At 49.7% G+C, this 14325-nt stretch overlaps 1 protein-coding gene across 1 annotated transcript in view; it reads left to right on the plus strand.

Moving 5' to 3' along the window:
• The first annotated feature begins 360 nt into the window (after positions 1 to 360).
• Positions 361 to 14325, plus strand: part of CORO2B (coronin 2B) — a 158851-nt gene continuing 144886 nt past the window's right edge. Inside the window, exon 1 of the mRNA XM_029066205.2 lies at positions 361 to 761. Coding sequence (XP_028922038.1) covers positions 747 to 761 — 15 coding nt within the window. The 5' untranslated portion in view covers positions 361 to 746. The remainder of the gene's footprint in view (positions 762 to 14325) is intronic.

Raw genomic sequence — 14325 nt, forward strand, 5'->3', positions numbered from 1 at the left:
CTCTCCCCGTTGCCGAATTGTACTTTCCAGTGCTCTGCACACAGTCGGCGCTCGATAAATTCGGCGGAATGAATGAATCCCCCAAGTTCGGCAGGTGCTTCCAGGCCGTTTCCAGTCCCTTCCCAGATGCGCGGTCCTCAAAGAGTTAAGCAGATGGCCCTCGGCCCCGCAAACCGACGACTGGAGATTATCCTTCTCCCTCCCACCCTGGTCCATCGCCCCCCGCCCACCCCCCAGATCCCCCCGGGGGGGGCTACGACCCCTCCCCTCCCTTCCCCCCTCCTTTCCCCCCCTCCCTTCCCCCCTCCCGCCTCCTCCCCATCATCCCCGCCAGTTTCCTTGCCAGCTTTCTTTCTTCCACCCCCCTCCCCGGGTTTTCTTTCTTCCTGCCTCGCCTTCCTGCGGGGAAGGAGGCTCATCCATTATAAATGCACGGCCTGACATCACTGCTGCCATCAGAGACAGAGACAGCGGGAGACAGAGACAGGCAGAGACAGGAGGAGAGATAGATAGGGGGAGAGGGGCCCGGCCTGCGAGGACGGCTCGGTAATCAGCTGCGAGGGGTGGTCCCCTCCTCTGCCTCCCCCCGCTGACGCGGGCCCCTCTGCAGGGCAGGCGGCCGACCCCCGCCCGGCTTCCAGAGACACGGAGACGCCGAGAGAGACGGCAGGAGAGAGCCCCCCTCGCCCTTCCCCGCCTCCTCCTCTTCCTCCGCCCGGTCTTCCGGACTCCCCAAGAGTTTCTGCATGACTGTCACAAAGGTAAGGCCGTTCGGCCCCGTTTCCACCCGTTTCCACCCGTTTCCACCCGCTTCGACTCGGCTGCCCGCCCCGGCAGCGCAGACGCGCGTGCTCTCCGCGGCGATCGCCGGCCTCCCCGCGTCCCCTCGACCCCCGGCCCCGCATCTCGGGTCCCCCGGCTCCCCCCTCCCCAACCCTGGGGTCAGCAGGAGGGCGGGCCCAGGGGGAGGGGGCTGCGGGGACTTTGGGGTTCCCCCGGGACCCCCTCGGCGCTGACACTGATGCCTCTGGACTGAAAGGGGGGTGGGAGAAAATCCCAAATCGGAGTGTGTGGGGGGGGAGGGGTTGGGGGGACCCTCCCGGGGGTACCTGAGAGTGAACCCCTTGTTTAGAAACCAGGCGACGGCCTCCTTTTGCCTCCGGAGCTCCAGGATGCTGCATTTTTAACCCGTTGAGAACGCCTCGGGCCCCTCGGGGTCCCTCCCCCGAGGAAGGGTCCAGTCCCTCCTTGGAAGCTCGGGCTTCTGCTCCCCCATCCCTCCACCCCCCGGCCCAGCCCGGGATCTGGGATTTGGACTCATTTTCCTCCTGTCCCCTCGCCTCCGGCCCCTCCGGCCCACCCTGTCCCAGCCCCATGAGCCAACTTGTCCGGGGCTTCTACCCTGATTTCTTTCTACAGGTGGAGAGCAGGGCCAGGGGCCAGGGGGATGGGGTTGGGGGGGCGGCTGCCGAGCCACAGATTGAACGAGAGGGGAGGGGTCGCTATTTTTTAATCCCATCTGTACCACTGGCCTTCTGCGTGACCTTGGACAAGTCGCTTAACCTCTCCGGGCCTCAGTTTCCTCAGCTGTAACTTGGGAATTAAATACGTATCCTCCCTTCCCCTTATGCTATGAGCCCCATGTGGGACAGGGACTGTGTACGTCCTGATTGTCTTGTAACTACCCCGGTCTTTAGAGTAGTGCTTGGTACATAGTAAACGTTTAACACACATTGCCTGTTATTCTTGTAATTGGTATGAATTCGGTTATTGTTACAGCCCTCTAGACTGTAAACTCAGTATGGGCAGGGAACGTATCTGCTAATTCTGTTGTACTGTACCAAGTACAGTAAGTGAGCACTCAATAAATCTGATTGACTGATCGATTCAGGGACCTGCACCAGCCCCTAGAATAACCAGGTGAATGTTCAGCAGGAAGATTTGTAAATCCCAGATAGAAGCCCCACCCTAGCTAAGCAGGGTGCAGATAGGGTCAGCGTAACAAGCTGGGGGTCTGAGCCTATTGCATAACTTTTGGAAAGGAGACGTGCTTGGGGTATCCCCTGGAGAAGTTTGTACCTCCTCTCCAATGGGCCTGCAGACCTTTCTTTGCTTCTTGGGACTTCAGTTAGGGTCTGGAGGTGAGCCCCCTAGACTGTAAATTCGTTATGGACAGGGAACGTGTCTGTTAATTTTGTTGTATTGTATTCTCCCAAGCACTTAGTACAGTGTTCTGCACATAGTACACACTCAATAAATATGATTAATTGAGCCTTTCCCCTAGAGATGGGCCGGGCCTAGGTTAGGAAGCACAGTGCCACTTCCTTGCTCTGTCCCTGACGGACCCCAGGCTGTGAGGGGATCATCCCCCGGGAAGGGCCAGGCTGAGGGGTCATCGGCTTTGGGGCCGGGTGTTGAAGGCCGACGAGTGATCAAAGCAGGCACATCACCATCAGGGAGGAAATGCCAAGGGGTCCAAATTGGGCAAGACCTGGCCTCACTTCCTCCATCCACTGTTCACCAGGGCTTTATGTTCATGAGGCTTGGAGGGGCCAGTGGGCCTGAGAGGTGGGTGGCTCTGTGTGTGTGTGTGTGTGTGTATGAGAGAGAGTGAGAGAGAGAGAGAGAGAGAGAGAGAGAGAGAGAGAGAGAGAGAGAGCTTGGAAGCTTGAAACAGTCTTTCCATGGGACACTTAATGTTACTTTCGTCCTCATGTTAACTTTCTCTTCGGAAAACACTCTGACTAGGAGAGTTTGGATACTGACTGGGGAGGAAGGCCAGATGGGTGGACCAGAGCCGGGCACTGGCACTGGGTTTTGGAGTGTTCTGAGACCCTTCTGTCCTGCCGCTTGTTTTCCTGGGCGGATGAAGCCCTCCGGGACGGGGTTGGTGTGGAGCTGGGCCTGGCAGTCTCACAAGGCTTTGTGTGTGGGCCGCACACACACACTCACACACCCCAACTCAGCTTTGAGGGGACTAACCGCCATACTCCTCCCGCTCCCCTGGCCCGCGCTGTCTCACAGAAGAAGCAAATGGTTCTCAGGAGCCAAGGCATGTGGGGATTAGCTGAAAGGGACAGGGTACTGTGGGCCTGGAGTCTCTATGGGCAACGGTAGAGGCTGGACCACCCTGCCAAGACAGAGAGAGGGCAGGATGGCCCACAAGCCTTTGGAGGCAAAAGGGAATTCTGGATAATCACCCACACTCTGCACTTTTCCCTCTCTGTAATTTATTTTTAATATGTCCCCCCCAGACTGTAAGCTCCTTGTGAGTGGTGATCGTGGCTCCCAATTCTAATGCATGGTATTCTTCCAAGCACTTAGTGCAGTGCTCAGCACACAGTAAGCACTCAGGAAATACCATTGATTGATTGCACAAACTTGGTGTGCCTAGGGAGCTGGCGTATGTTGGGGTGGTGTACTTGCTATTTTGGGGAGACTCTTTGTGACTTCTTGACTTCCTCTGCACTCTGGCCTGCCTTATCCCCAAATCTCTATTCACCAGGATCCCACTAGACACCCTTGCACAAGGCCCAGGCCGAAGGATTTTGAAACCTCACGCTCGATCTCGTCACAAGCGGAAGTAGCCACCCAATGCAGATCAAGCCAGGTTCCCTGACCGCCCCCATCCTAGAGTCAACCTTACTTCTGCCCAACCCCAGTCCTGCAAGTTTTTTGTTTCTGTTTCTTTTTTTTTAAATGATACTTGTTAAATGCTTATTATGTGCCAGGCACTGCTCTAAATGCAGGGGTAGATACAAGATAATTGGATTGGACACAGTGCATGTCCCACATAGGGCTCACACTCTTAATCCCCATTTTCCAGATGAGGTAACTGAGGCCCAGAGAAGTGAAGTTACCTGCCCAGGGTGACAGCAGAGAAGTGGCAGAGCTGGAATTAGAACCCAGGTCCTGACTCCCAGGCCTATGGTCTATCCACAGGGCCATGCTGCTGGTTCCAGGGGAAGGGGCCTGGCTTGGAGGAAGGGTCCCAGTCTCCTGGGGCAGTTTCTGGGTCAAGGGTAAAGAGGACACCATTCCCAGTGGCTTGGGTTGGTCTCACGGGTTATGGAGACCCCACAGAGCAGTGGGATGGGGGTCTGGAAGTGGGAATTTCTCTGAGAGGCCAGACAACATTCTCTGCCCCAGACTGATGGGGAGGCAGAAAGAGAAGATACTTATTCCATCTGGTTCCATGAAAATGGTCATCTCTAGGCTGTAAGCTCGCTGTGGACAGAGAACGTGTAATATTGTATATTGTACGCTTTGTTATATTATTCTCTCCCAAGCAGCATGACATAGTAGATGGAGTATGGGCGTGGGAGTCAGAAAATAATGTGTTCTAGTCCTAGCTCCACCCCTTGTCTGCTTTGTGACCTTGGGCAAGTCACTTCACTTTCTGAGCCTCAGGTACCTGATCTGTAAAATGGGAATTGAGACTACGAGCCCCATGTGGGACAGGGACTGTGTCCAACGGATTGCTTGTAGCCATCCAATCGCTGAGTACAGTGCCGGGCTCATAGTAAGTCCTTAACTTATACAATAATAATTATTATTAAGATTATTACAATGCTCTGCACACAGTAAGTGCTCTATAAATACAAATGATTGATTGAAATGTTGTTTTAAAGAATGAGGAGAATTGGGGCCAGAGAGAGAGAGGTTAAGCATGGGGAGAAGATCCCTTGGGACCCCCGGGGGTTTCTGGGCTCCCCTGATTCCCTGGGACCTCTTGGGAGTCTCTGGGGTCTCATGATCCCCTGGGGCTCAGAGCCAGGGGTCTGTTCCAGCACCTGGCTGAGCCGAGACTGAGGGGGAAAGCAGCTGGGAAGTAAACTGTGTCCCAACTTTCATTCGTTTGAAGCTTCTGGCCCAATTCCCTCACTTCATTCATTCATTCATATTTATTGAGCACTTACTGTACTAAGTGCTTGAGAGAGTACAATATAACAAACACTTCCCACAGAGACAAGATTCTCCTGATCCTCTAGTGATACATCTGATCCTGAAGCCCATCAGGACTGGGGTTAAGCCGAGACCCCTCTAAGGAAGATTGAGAGGTCATCTCAAACATCCCCCTGTCTCCAGACAGCCCTCACCTCGCCCAACCCCGACAGAGGGCTAGCACCTCTCCTCATGACTTACCCTTCACAAGGGCTCAGGCACACCGGACCCCTTCACAACAGGCTCTCAAAGCACTCACTGAATAGCAACTCCCTTCCAAATTCTAGGGAGTGGGGAAACAGAGTCACACAGTGCTGTGAGCTGGGGCAACAGGGCTGGGGGGATGGAACCCGAGATGTTCTGCTTCCTCCAGGCCCCTCATTTTGCCTCTCCACGATCGCTTGGGGGATCAGCCAAGAGAAGCTTGCAGAGAAGCAGCGTGGCCTAAGAGTAGGAGCCCGGGCCTGGGAATGGGTTCTAATTCTGGCTCTGCCCTGTGTCTGCTGTGAAACTTCGGACAAGTAACTTCGCTTCTCTGTGCCTCAGTTATCTGTAAAATGTGGGATAATCCCACTCCCTCCAATTTAGACTTGTGAGCCCCATGTGGCACAGGGTCTGCGTCAACCTGATTAACTTGTATCTACCCCGGCACTTAGAATAGTGATTGGCATACAGTAAACACTTAACAAGTACCAAAATTATTATTATGAATATCATTATTAATAAATTATTATCAGCCAAGATGATTCCCACAGGTGCTCAGACCCAGGGGGCCCTTCAATTTTGGGACTGTCAACCAAAGAGCCAATCTCCAAGGAGCATCACTGTCCCTCCTGGGTCTGAGCTGAAGTGACACGACGGAACAGATACACCGGTGGAGGAAGTGCAGGATCTTTCTGTCTGTCTGGGCTCTGGGCCAGGACAAGACTCTGCCTTCCTTTTCTGCAAGTTCAGAAGTCATAACTGCCCTCTCAGCTCTGATTTGGGCACAGGAATCAGGCAATCAGTGGTATTTATTGAGCACTTACGATGTGCAGAGCACTGTAAAGGAAGCAGGCTTTCCCCCCGGCACCTGCTCAGTCAATCAACTAAATGGTATTTATTGAATGCTTAAAAAAAAAGTTGGTATTTGTTAAGTGCTTACTATATGCAAAGCACTGTTCTAAACGCTGGGGGGATACAAGGTGATCAGGTTGTCCCACTTGGGGCTCACAGTTTTAATCCCATTTTACAGATGAGGTAGCCCAGGCACAGAGAAGTTAAGTGACTTGCCTAAAGTTACACAGCTGGCAAGCGGTGGAGCCGGAATTAGAACCCATGACCTCTGACTCCTAAGCCCGGGCTCTTTCCACTGACCCACGCTGCTTACTGAGTGAAGAACATTGTACTAAGTCCTTGGGAGAGCACAATACAAAGAGTTGGTAGATAGAGTTTCCCACCCAGGGGGAGCTTAGAGTCTAGAGGAGAAGACAGAATTAAAATAAATTACAGATCTGTATGGAAGTGGGGGAGGCTGAGGGTGGGACCAATATCAAGGGTTTAAAAGGTACAGATCCAAATGCCTGGGCGTGGCAGAAGGGAGAGGGGATAGGGAAAATGAGGGCTTGATCAGGAGATTTGATTTCCTGATTTTAGTAAGGCTTTGAAGGTGGGGAGAGTGATGGTCTGTTGAAAAAAGGTGGTGGGGGGAGCTGCAGAACGTGGGCGAGGGGTTGGCAGCGGGATAGATGAGGTCTAGGCATTTGTAAAGCGCTTACTGTGAGTCAAGCACGGTTCTAAGCACTGGGGGAGACACAAGCCAATCAGGAAGGGCAGAGTCCCTGTCCCACATGGGGTTCACAGTCTAAATCAGAGGGAGGAAGATTCAATCCTTAATAATGTTGGTATTTGTTAAGCGCTTACTATGTGCAGAGCACTGTTCTAAGTGCTGGGGTACGTATAGGGTAATCAGGTTGTCCCCCGTGAGGCTCACAGTTAATCCCCATTTTACAGATGAGGTAACTGAGGCACAGAGAAGTGAAGTGACTTGCCCACAGTCACACAGCTGACAAGTGGCAGAGCCGGGAGTCGAACCCATGACCTCTGACTCCGAAGCCCAGGCTCTTTCCACTGAGCCACGCTGAGCTTCCTTATTTTACAGTTGAGGAAACTGAGCCACAGAGAAGTTAAGTGACTTGTTCCAGGGTCTCACAGCAGGTAATTGGCAGAGCCAGGAGTAGAACCCAGGACCTCCAACTCTCAGGCCTGTGCTCCTCCCACCAGGTCACACTTTGAATAGGTTGATGTTAGAGGAACAAAGTGGATTGTAGAAAATCAGCGAGGTGAGGTTGGACGGGGAGAGCTTGGGAAGCAGCGTGGTGTAGTGGATAGAGCACAGGCCTGAGAGTCAGAAGGTTCTAATCTTAGCTCCACCACTTGTTTGTTGTGTGACCTTGGGCAAGGCACTTCACTTCTCTGGGCCTCCATTACTTCATTTGTAAAATGGGGATTGAGACTGCTGAGCCCCGCGTGGGACAGGGACTGTATCCGTCCCTATTTGCTTGTATCCACCTCGGCGCTTAGTACAGTGCCTGACATAGTGGCTTAGTGGAAAGAACCGGGGCTTGGGAGTCAGAGTTGATGGGCTCAAATCCTGGCTCCGCCACTTAGCAGCCTGTGTGACTTTGGGCAAGTTCTCTGGGCCTCAGTGACCTCATCTGTAAAATGGGGATTAAAAGTGTGAGCCCCACATGGGACAACCTGATTACCCTGTATGTACCCCAGCGCTTAGAACAGTGCTTGGCACATAGTAAGTGCTTAACAAATACCATTATTATTATAATATAGTAAATGCTAAACAATTATCACAATTAATATTATTAGAGTTGATTGAGTGCTCTCTTCCTCTCACTCTTCCCCCCAGCACCTTCCTCTCGAGTCTCCACCCTCCCTCTTAGCTCTCTGGGCCAGAACTGAGCTAATAGCTCTCCTTTGCTGCTGCTTTTTTCCAAGGGAGGGAATTCAGAATTTGAGAGGATGGGTATTAAAAAAACTCAATGACGGCATTTATTGAGTACTTGCTGGGTGCAGAGCACTGTACTAAGCTTTTGGGAAAATACGGTATAATAGAGTTGGTAGACGTGTTATAGATAAGCACATAACTGGCAGAGGAGGCTGATAGATTTAGAGGTGCTGGTAAATATCTGAGGCAGGCTTCCTGGAGGAGGTGGGATTTTTAGGAGGGTTTTAAAAGCCGAGAGGGGCTGGCAGATTTTGGGGGGAAGGGAGTCCCTGGCCAGAGAGAGCCAAGGGTCAGAATCTCAGCCAAGTGAGATAGGGAGGGAGTGTGGATGATGCAGAACCAAGCCCCACCACCACTCCAAACAACTCACAAAGAATTCTGGCAGAAAGTCCTAGAGAGGAAATAACTGTCAAAGGCATCATCTTGAACTCCAGAAGAAAACTATACATTAGCTCTCTATGTTCTCTGGGAACGCAGTCTCCCTTGCCAAAACATTTTTGCTTCCCTCTTGCCTTCTGCCATGTTTTATTTATTTTAGATTTGGGAAACTTATTTGGAGAAAGAAAGAGAACCCAGCCTCGCTGTGCGGTCGAGAGAGGCCTAGTGTACCTACGTGGCAGCAGGCTTTTGGAATGGAAGTTTAATTTGGAATCCCCCAAAAAAAGAATTCAGTTTCAAGCTATGGGCTTGGAGAAAGTGAGAGCGGGAAGGAGGTGTTGAATGGAGCTGGCCAAATTGTGTTCCCCCAAATCACCAACTCAGGGTCTGGTTGAACTCCAGCTTGTGACCTCCAACCCCCCAAAGGAATTTTGGAATTAGTCAGGACTGGGGGTAATTAATTTTAGTGTCTGTCTCCCCTGACTAAATTGTTTGCTCCCTGAGATCAGGGATCATGTCTTCTAACTCTATGAGATTACCCCAAGTGCTTAGCCCACTGCTCTTGCACAAAGTAAACCCTCAATAAATATCTTGGATTGATTGACCTGGGAGTCAGAAGGACCTGAGTTCTAATACTGGCTCGGCCAAATGTCTGCTGTGTGTTCTTGGGCCTGTCACTTAACTTCTCCGTGCCAAAGTTCCCTCATCTGTAAAATGGGGGTTAAGACTGTGAGCCCCATGTGGGACATAGAGCATCTAACTTGATTAGTTTGTGCTTACCCCAGCATTAACTACAGTGCCTGCCACATAGTAAGTGTTTGAGAAGTACTACTAAAGAAAAAAAATGATAGAATGCGTCAGGGACATTCATTCATTCAGTCAGTCCTATTTATTGAGCGCTTACTGTGTGCAGAGCACTGTACTAAGCTCTTGGGAGAGTACAGTACAACAATAAACAGACACATTCCCTGCCCACAACCAGCTTACAGTCTAGAGGTGGGGGGCTGGACAGACAACAATGCAAATAAATAACAGATATGTATATAAATACTATGGTGCTGGGAGTGGGGAAGAACAAATGGAGCGAATCAGGGCAAGGCAGAAGGGAGTGGGAGAAGAGGAAAGGAGGGTTGTGGCTGTAATTTTCACTAGTGGCCTCTCCCAGAATTACAAAGCAATCAAGAAACGCTCAGCACAACTAGCACCCTGAGACAACGTTTGTTCCATCTCTCAGCCACACAGACACACCAGCCACACTAGTTTGATTTTTTTTTTTTCTCACGCCCCTTTCCTGACAGGTTCCTGCTGGGAGAGGAAGTGGAGAAACCAGGGTGCTGTAGGAACACCACTGCAGGCACAGGAGGGAAGCCAGGCTAGAGCACTGGCTTGGGAGTCAGAAGGACCTGGGTTCTAATCCTGCCTCTTCCACTTGTCCGCTGTTCAAGTCACTTCACTTCTCGGTGCCTCAGTTAACTCATCTGGAAAATGGGGATTAAGACTGTGGACCCCATGTGGGACCTATTTACCTTGTATCTACTCCAGGGCTTAGAACAGAACCTGGTACATAGTAAGTGCTTAACAAATACCGTTCCCCCCCCGCCCCCCAAAAAAGATAATTTCAGATAAATCCTGCCTTCCGGAGGCCAAACACCCGTCATCTTGCTCTCTTGAGCACTGGTTTGTAAGCTCTTCAACTAGAATGTCTGCTCCTTGAGGGCAGGGATCTTGTCCACCACCTCTGTTGTAGTCTCCCAAGAGCTGAATTCAGTGCTCTGCACAGAGTAAGACCTCAATCAATAATTTTGATTGATGGATGGAGTGCAGTGGATCAGTCCATGGGATGATAATTGGGAGTCAGTAGGTTTTCATTCTCTATGCTCTAGTGGACCTTCGATTCCACTGGGCACTGAGAAGCAATGTAGCTTAGTGGAAAGAGCCCGGGCACAGGAGTCAGTGGTCATGGTTTCTAATCCCAGCTCCACAATTTATCAGCTGTGTGATTTGGGGCAAGTCACTTAACTTCTCTGGGCCTCAATTACCTCATCTGTAAAATGGAGATTAAGCCTGTGAGCCCCATGTGAAACAACCTGATTACCTGTGTCTACCCCAGTGCTTAGAACAGTGCTTGGCATGTAGTAAGTGCTTAACAGATACCATCATTACCACTGGGAGAGTGAAGATGGCTCGCTGCAGACCATCACCCCTACTGTTAAAACAACTTGGTGAGTCCTGAGGAGGGAATAGCACAGATCTTGTCCTTGAGGGCAGGGTTTGTGTCCACCAACTCTGTTTTATTGTACTCTTCCAAGTGCTTAGTACAGTGCTCAGCACATAGTGCTCAATAAATACTATTGATTGACTGGTTGATTTTATGGACACCACAAACTCTGTGATAGGTTCTCCCTAGATGCCAACACCATACCATTAGCAGCACCATCTTATAAGTGCCTATATCTCTCCGCCAACCTCTCGCCCACCTCCTGCCTCTGGCCTGGAACGCCCTCCCCCTCCATATCCGACAGATGATCACCCTCCCCTCCTACAAAGCCTTACTGAAGGCCCATCTCCAAGAGACCTTCCCTGACTGAGCCCTCCTTTCCTCTTCTCCCACTCCCTTTTGCATTACCCTGACTTCCTCCCTTGATTCATCCCCCCTCCCAGCCCCATGGTATTTATGTACATATCTGGAGTTTATTTTTATTAATGCCTGTCTCCCCCTCTAGACTGTAAGCTTGTTGTGAGCAGGGAATGAGTCTGTTTAAAAATGTTCAGGACAGGTCACCCCACTCCTCAAAAATCTCCAGTGGTTGCCTATCCACCTCCTCATCGAACAAAAACTCCTTACCATTGGCTTGAAAGCATTCCATCACCTTGCATCGTCCAACCTCACCTCGCTTCTCTCCTTCTACAATCCAGCCCACACTTCACTCTTCTAGTCCTAACCTTCTCACTGTGCCTCCATCTCGCCTGTCGTACCGCTGACCCCTGGCCCACGTCCTGACTCTGTCCTGGAACGCCCTCCCTCCTCAAATCTGCCAGACAATTACTCTCCCCCCCTTCAAAGTCTTATTGAATGCACATCTCCTCCAAGAGGCCTTCCCAGACTAAGCTCCACTTTTCCTCATCTCCCACTCCCTTCTGCGTCACCCTGGCTTGCTCCTTTTGCTCTTCCCCCTGCTCCCAGCCCCACAGAAGTTATGTATCTATCTGTAATTTTATTTATTTGTATTAATGTCTGTCTCCCCCATCTAGGCTGTGAACTCGTTGTGGGCAGGGAATATCACTGTTTATTGTTGTATCGTACTTTCCCAAGTGCTTAATACAGTGCTCTGCACACATAAACTGCTTAGTAAATGAGTGAATGAATGAATGGTGTCCTCTCCCAAGTGCTTAGTACAGTGCTCTGCACACAGGAAGCACTCAATAAATGCAATTGGCTGGCTAACGGAAGGAAGAGTCTACTCTGTGGTGCCTGTAGAATCAGTGCTGCAGGCCTTTTCCAAAATTACCTGACCTCTTGACTCAGTTTTATTTTTACCTATGAATTTGCATAAACTGTAGTTTATATGTTATTCATTAATGGCCCAGACATTCCAGCCACCTCTGCCTCTTTCCCCCTCGGGACATTCAATCTTGGCTCCTACTGACAGCCATTCAGAAATAAGATAAAGAAACAACAGAAAATTTGGTCTGACCATCCTGTAAGACCTTGGCCCTGTAGCTGTCAGAGGAGTGGTGTGGCTTCTTTAGAAGAACAGAGATAAAGACTCTTCAATCTGTGGGGAAAGAAAGGCTGAGAGGGGCCGTGGTAGTTGAGATTTCCACACTCGTGAAGGGTGAACATGAAATTTTTTTTATGGTATTTGTTAAGCCCTTACTATGTGTCAAACACTGCTCTAAACCCTGGGGTAGGTAGAATTTAATTAGATTAGACACAGTCCCTGTTCCGCATGGAGCTCACAGTCTAAGTAGGAGGCAGAAGAGGTATTGAATCCCGAGTTTAGAATTGAAAAAACTGATCCACAGAGAAGTTTAGTGATTTGCCCAAGGTCACACAGCAAACAATTGGGAGAGCTGGGATTAGAACTCATCCCGCCTGCCACTTGTCAGCTGTGTGACTGTGGGCAAGTCACTTAACTTCTCTGTGCCCCAGTTACCTCATCTGTAAAATGGGGATTAAGACTGTGAGCCTCATATGGGTCAACCTGATTACCCTGTATCTCCCCCAGCGCTTAGAACAGTGCTCTGCACATAGTAAGCGCTTTAACAAATACCAACATTATTATGTCCTCTGACTCCGAAGCCCATCCTCTTTCCACTAGGCACGCGGCTTCTCTTTTGCCCACAGCACCAAGACAGAGGTGTGGGGGTGGGGAGATACCTGCTGAAGCATGACTATTGTTAGTTCAAACCAAATACCACAGTGGGTGGTGAGCAGGTGGAATTTACCTCAGGAAATTATGCAAGTGGCATATACCAGTTGGCTGGATTAGGCTTTGTATAAATGTGTGCAGGATAGGGTCCTGACTAGGTCAGAAAGTGGGAATAGTAATAATAGAATTTGTTAATCACTTACTATCAGCCAAGCACTGTGGGAAGTACAAGATGATCAGTTCAGACACAATCCCATCCTTAGACTTACAGCCTAAGGGAGAGGGAGAACAATGATTCAATCCTCATTTCACATATGAGGAAACTGAAACAGAGAGAAATTAAGTGATTTGCCTAAGCTCACACAGCAGGCAAGGGGTGGGTTCAGGATTAGAACCTGGATCTCCTAACTCACAGCCCTAGGCTCTTCCTACTAGCTGGTTCTCTGAACATACTTTCTCTAATTCTTTTCTGTCTGTCTCCCCTGCTAGGTTGTATGCTTCTTGAGGGCTTCTTGATGCCTACAATCAATCAATCAATATTGATGCTCCCTGTTTACAGAGCACTGTACTAAATTGTTGGGAGAGTACAGTATGACAGTTGGAAGATATTCATTTATTCATTCAATTGTATTTATTGAGCACTGTACTGAATGCTTGGGAGGATACACTACAACCATAAACAGACACATTCCCTGCCCACATTGAGCTTACAAGTGTTCCCTGCCCTTAAGGAACAGTCTAGAGAGGGAGAGAGACATTAAAATAAATTACAGATATGTACATAAATGCTGTGGGGCTGAGGGTGGGGTGAAGTGGAACAGGTCCAAGTACAAAGGCGATGCAGAAGGAAGAGTAGGGAAAATGAGGGCTTAGTGGGGGAGGATCTCTTGGAGGAGATGTGAATTTAATAAGACTTTGAAGGTGGGAAGAATGATTGTCTGTAGTTACTTGAAGGAGGAAGGAATTCCAGGCCAGAGGGACAGACGTGGGCTAGAGGTTGGAGATGAGACAGATAAGAACGAGGTACAGTAAGCTGTTTGGTGTTAGAGGAGTGAAGTGTGTGGGATAGGTTGTAGTAGGAGGGCAGCGCAGTAAGGTAGGAGAGGGTGAGCTGATTGTGGTTTCAAGCTGACGGTAAGGAGTTTCTGTTTGATGAGCAACTACTGGAAGAAATTCTTAAGGAGTAGGGAGACATGGACTGAACTTTATTTTTAGAAGAATGATCCAGGCATCAGAGTGAAATATTGCCTGGAGTGGGGAGAGACAGGAGGCAGGGAGGTCAGCAAGGAGGCTGATGCAGAACTCAGGTGGGATAAGATAAGTGTTTAGATCAATGTCGAAGCAGTTTGGGTGGAGAGGGAAGGGTGGATTTTACTGTTTTTGTGAAGGTTGAACCCATAACTATCTTCCTTGTACTCTTCCAAGCACTTAGTACAGTGCTCTGCATAGATGAAGTGTTCAGTTAATATTGACTGTTCAAAATATTAGGCCCGGAAAAACTATAATTAATGAGATGACTGTAATTCCTTAAATTGCTGAAGAGATTAAAAGAGTCAAATAGATTTCCATTCATTTTAAAGCCCATCTTAATGGGTTCTGTGTTGTGCTTTGTACCTGCTGAAAATGTAT

This window comes from Ornithorhynchus anatinus, chromosome 5 (assembly GCF_004115215.2).
Source record: "Ornithorhynchus anatinus isolate Pmale09 chromosome 5, mOrnAna1.pri.v4, whole genome shotgun sequence".
Taxonomy (NCBI): Eukaryota; Metazoa; Chordata; class Mammalia; order Monotremata; family Ornithorhynchidae; genus Ornithorhynchus; species Ornithorhynchus anatinus.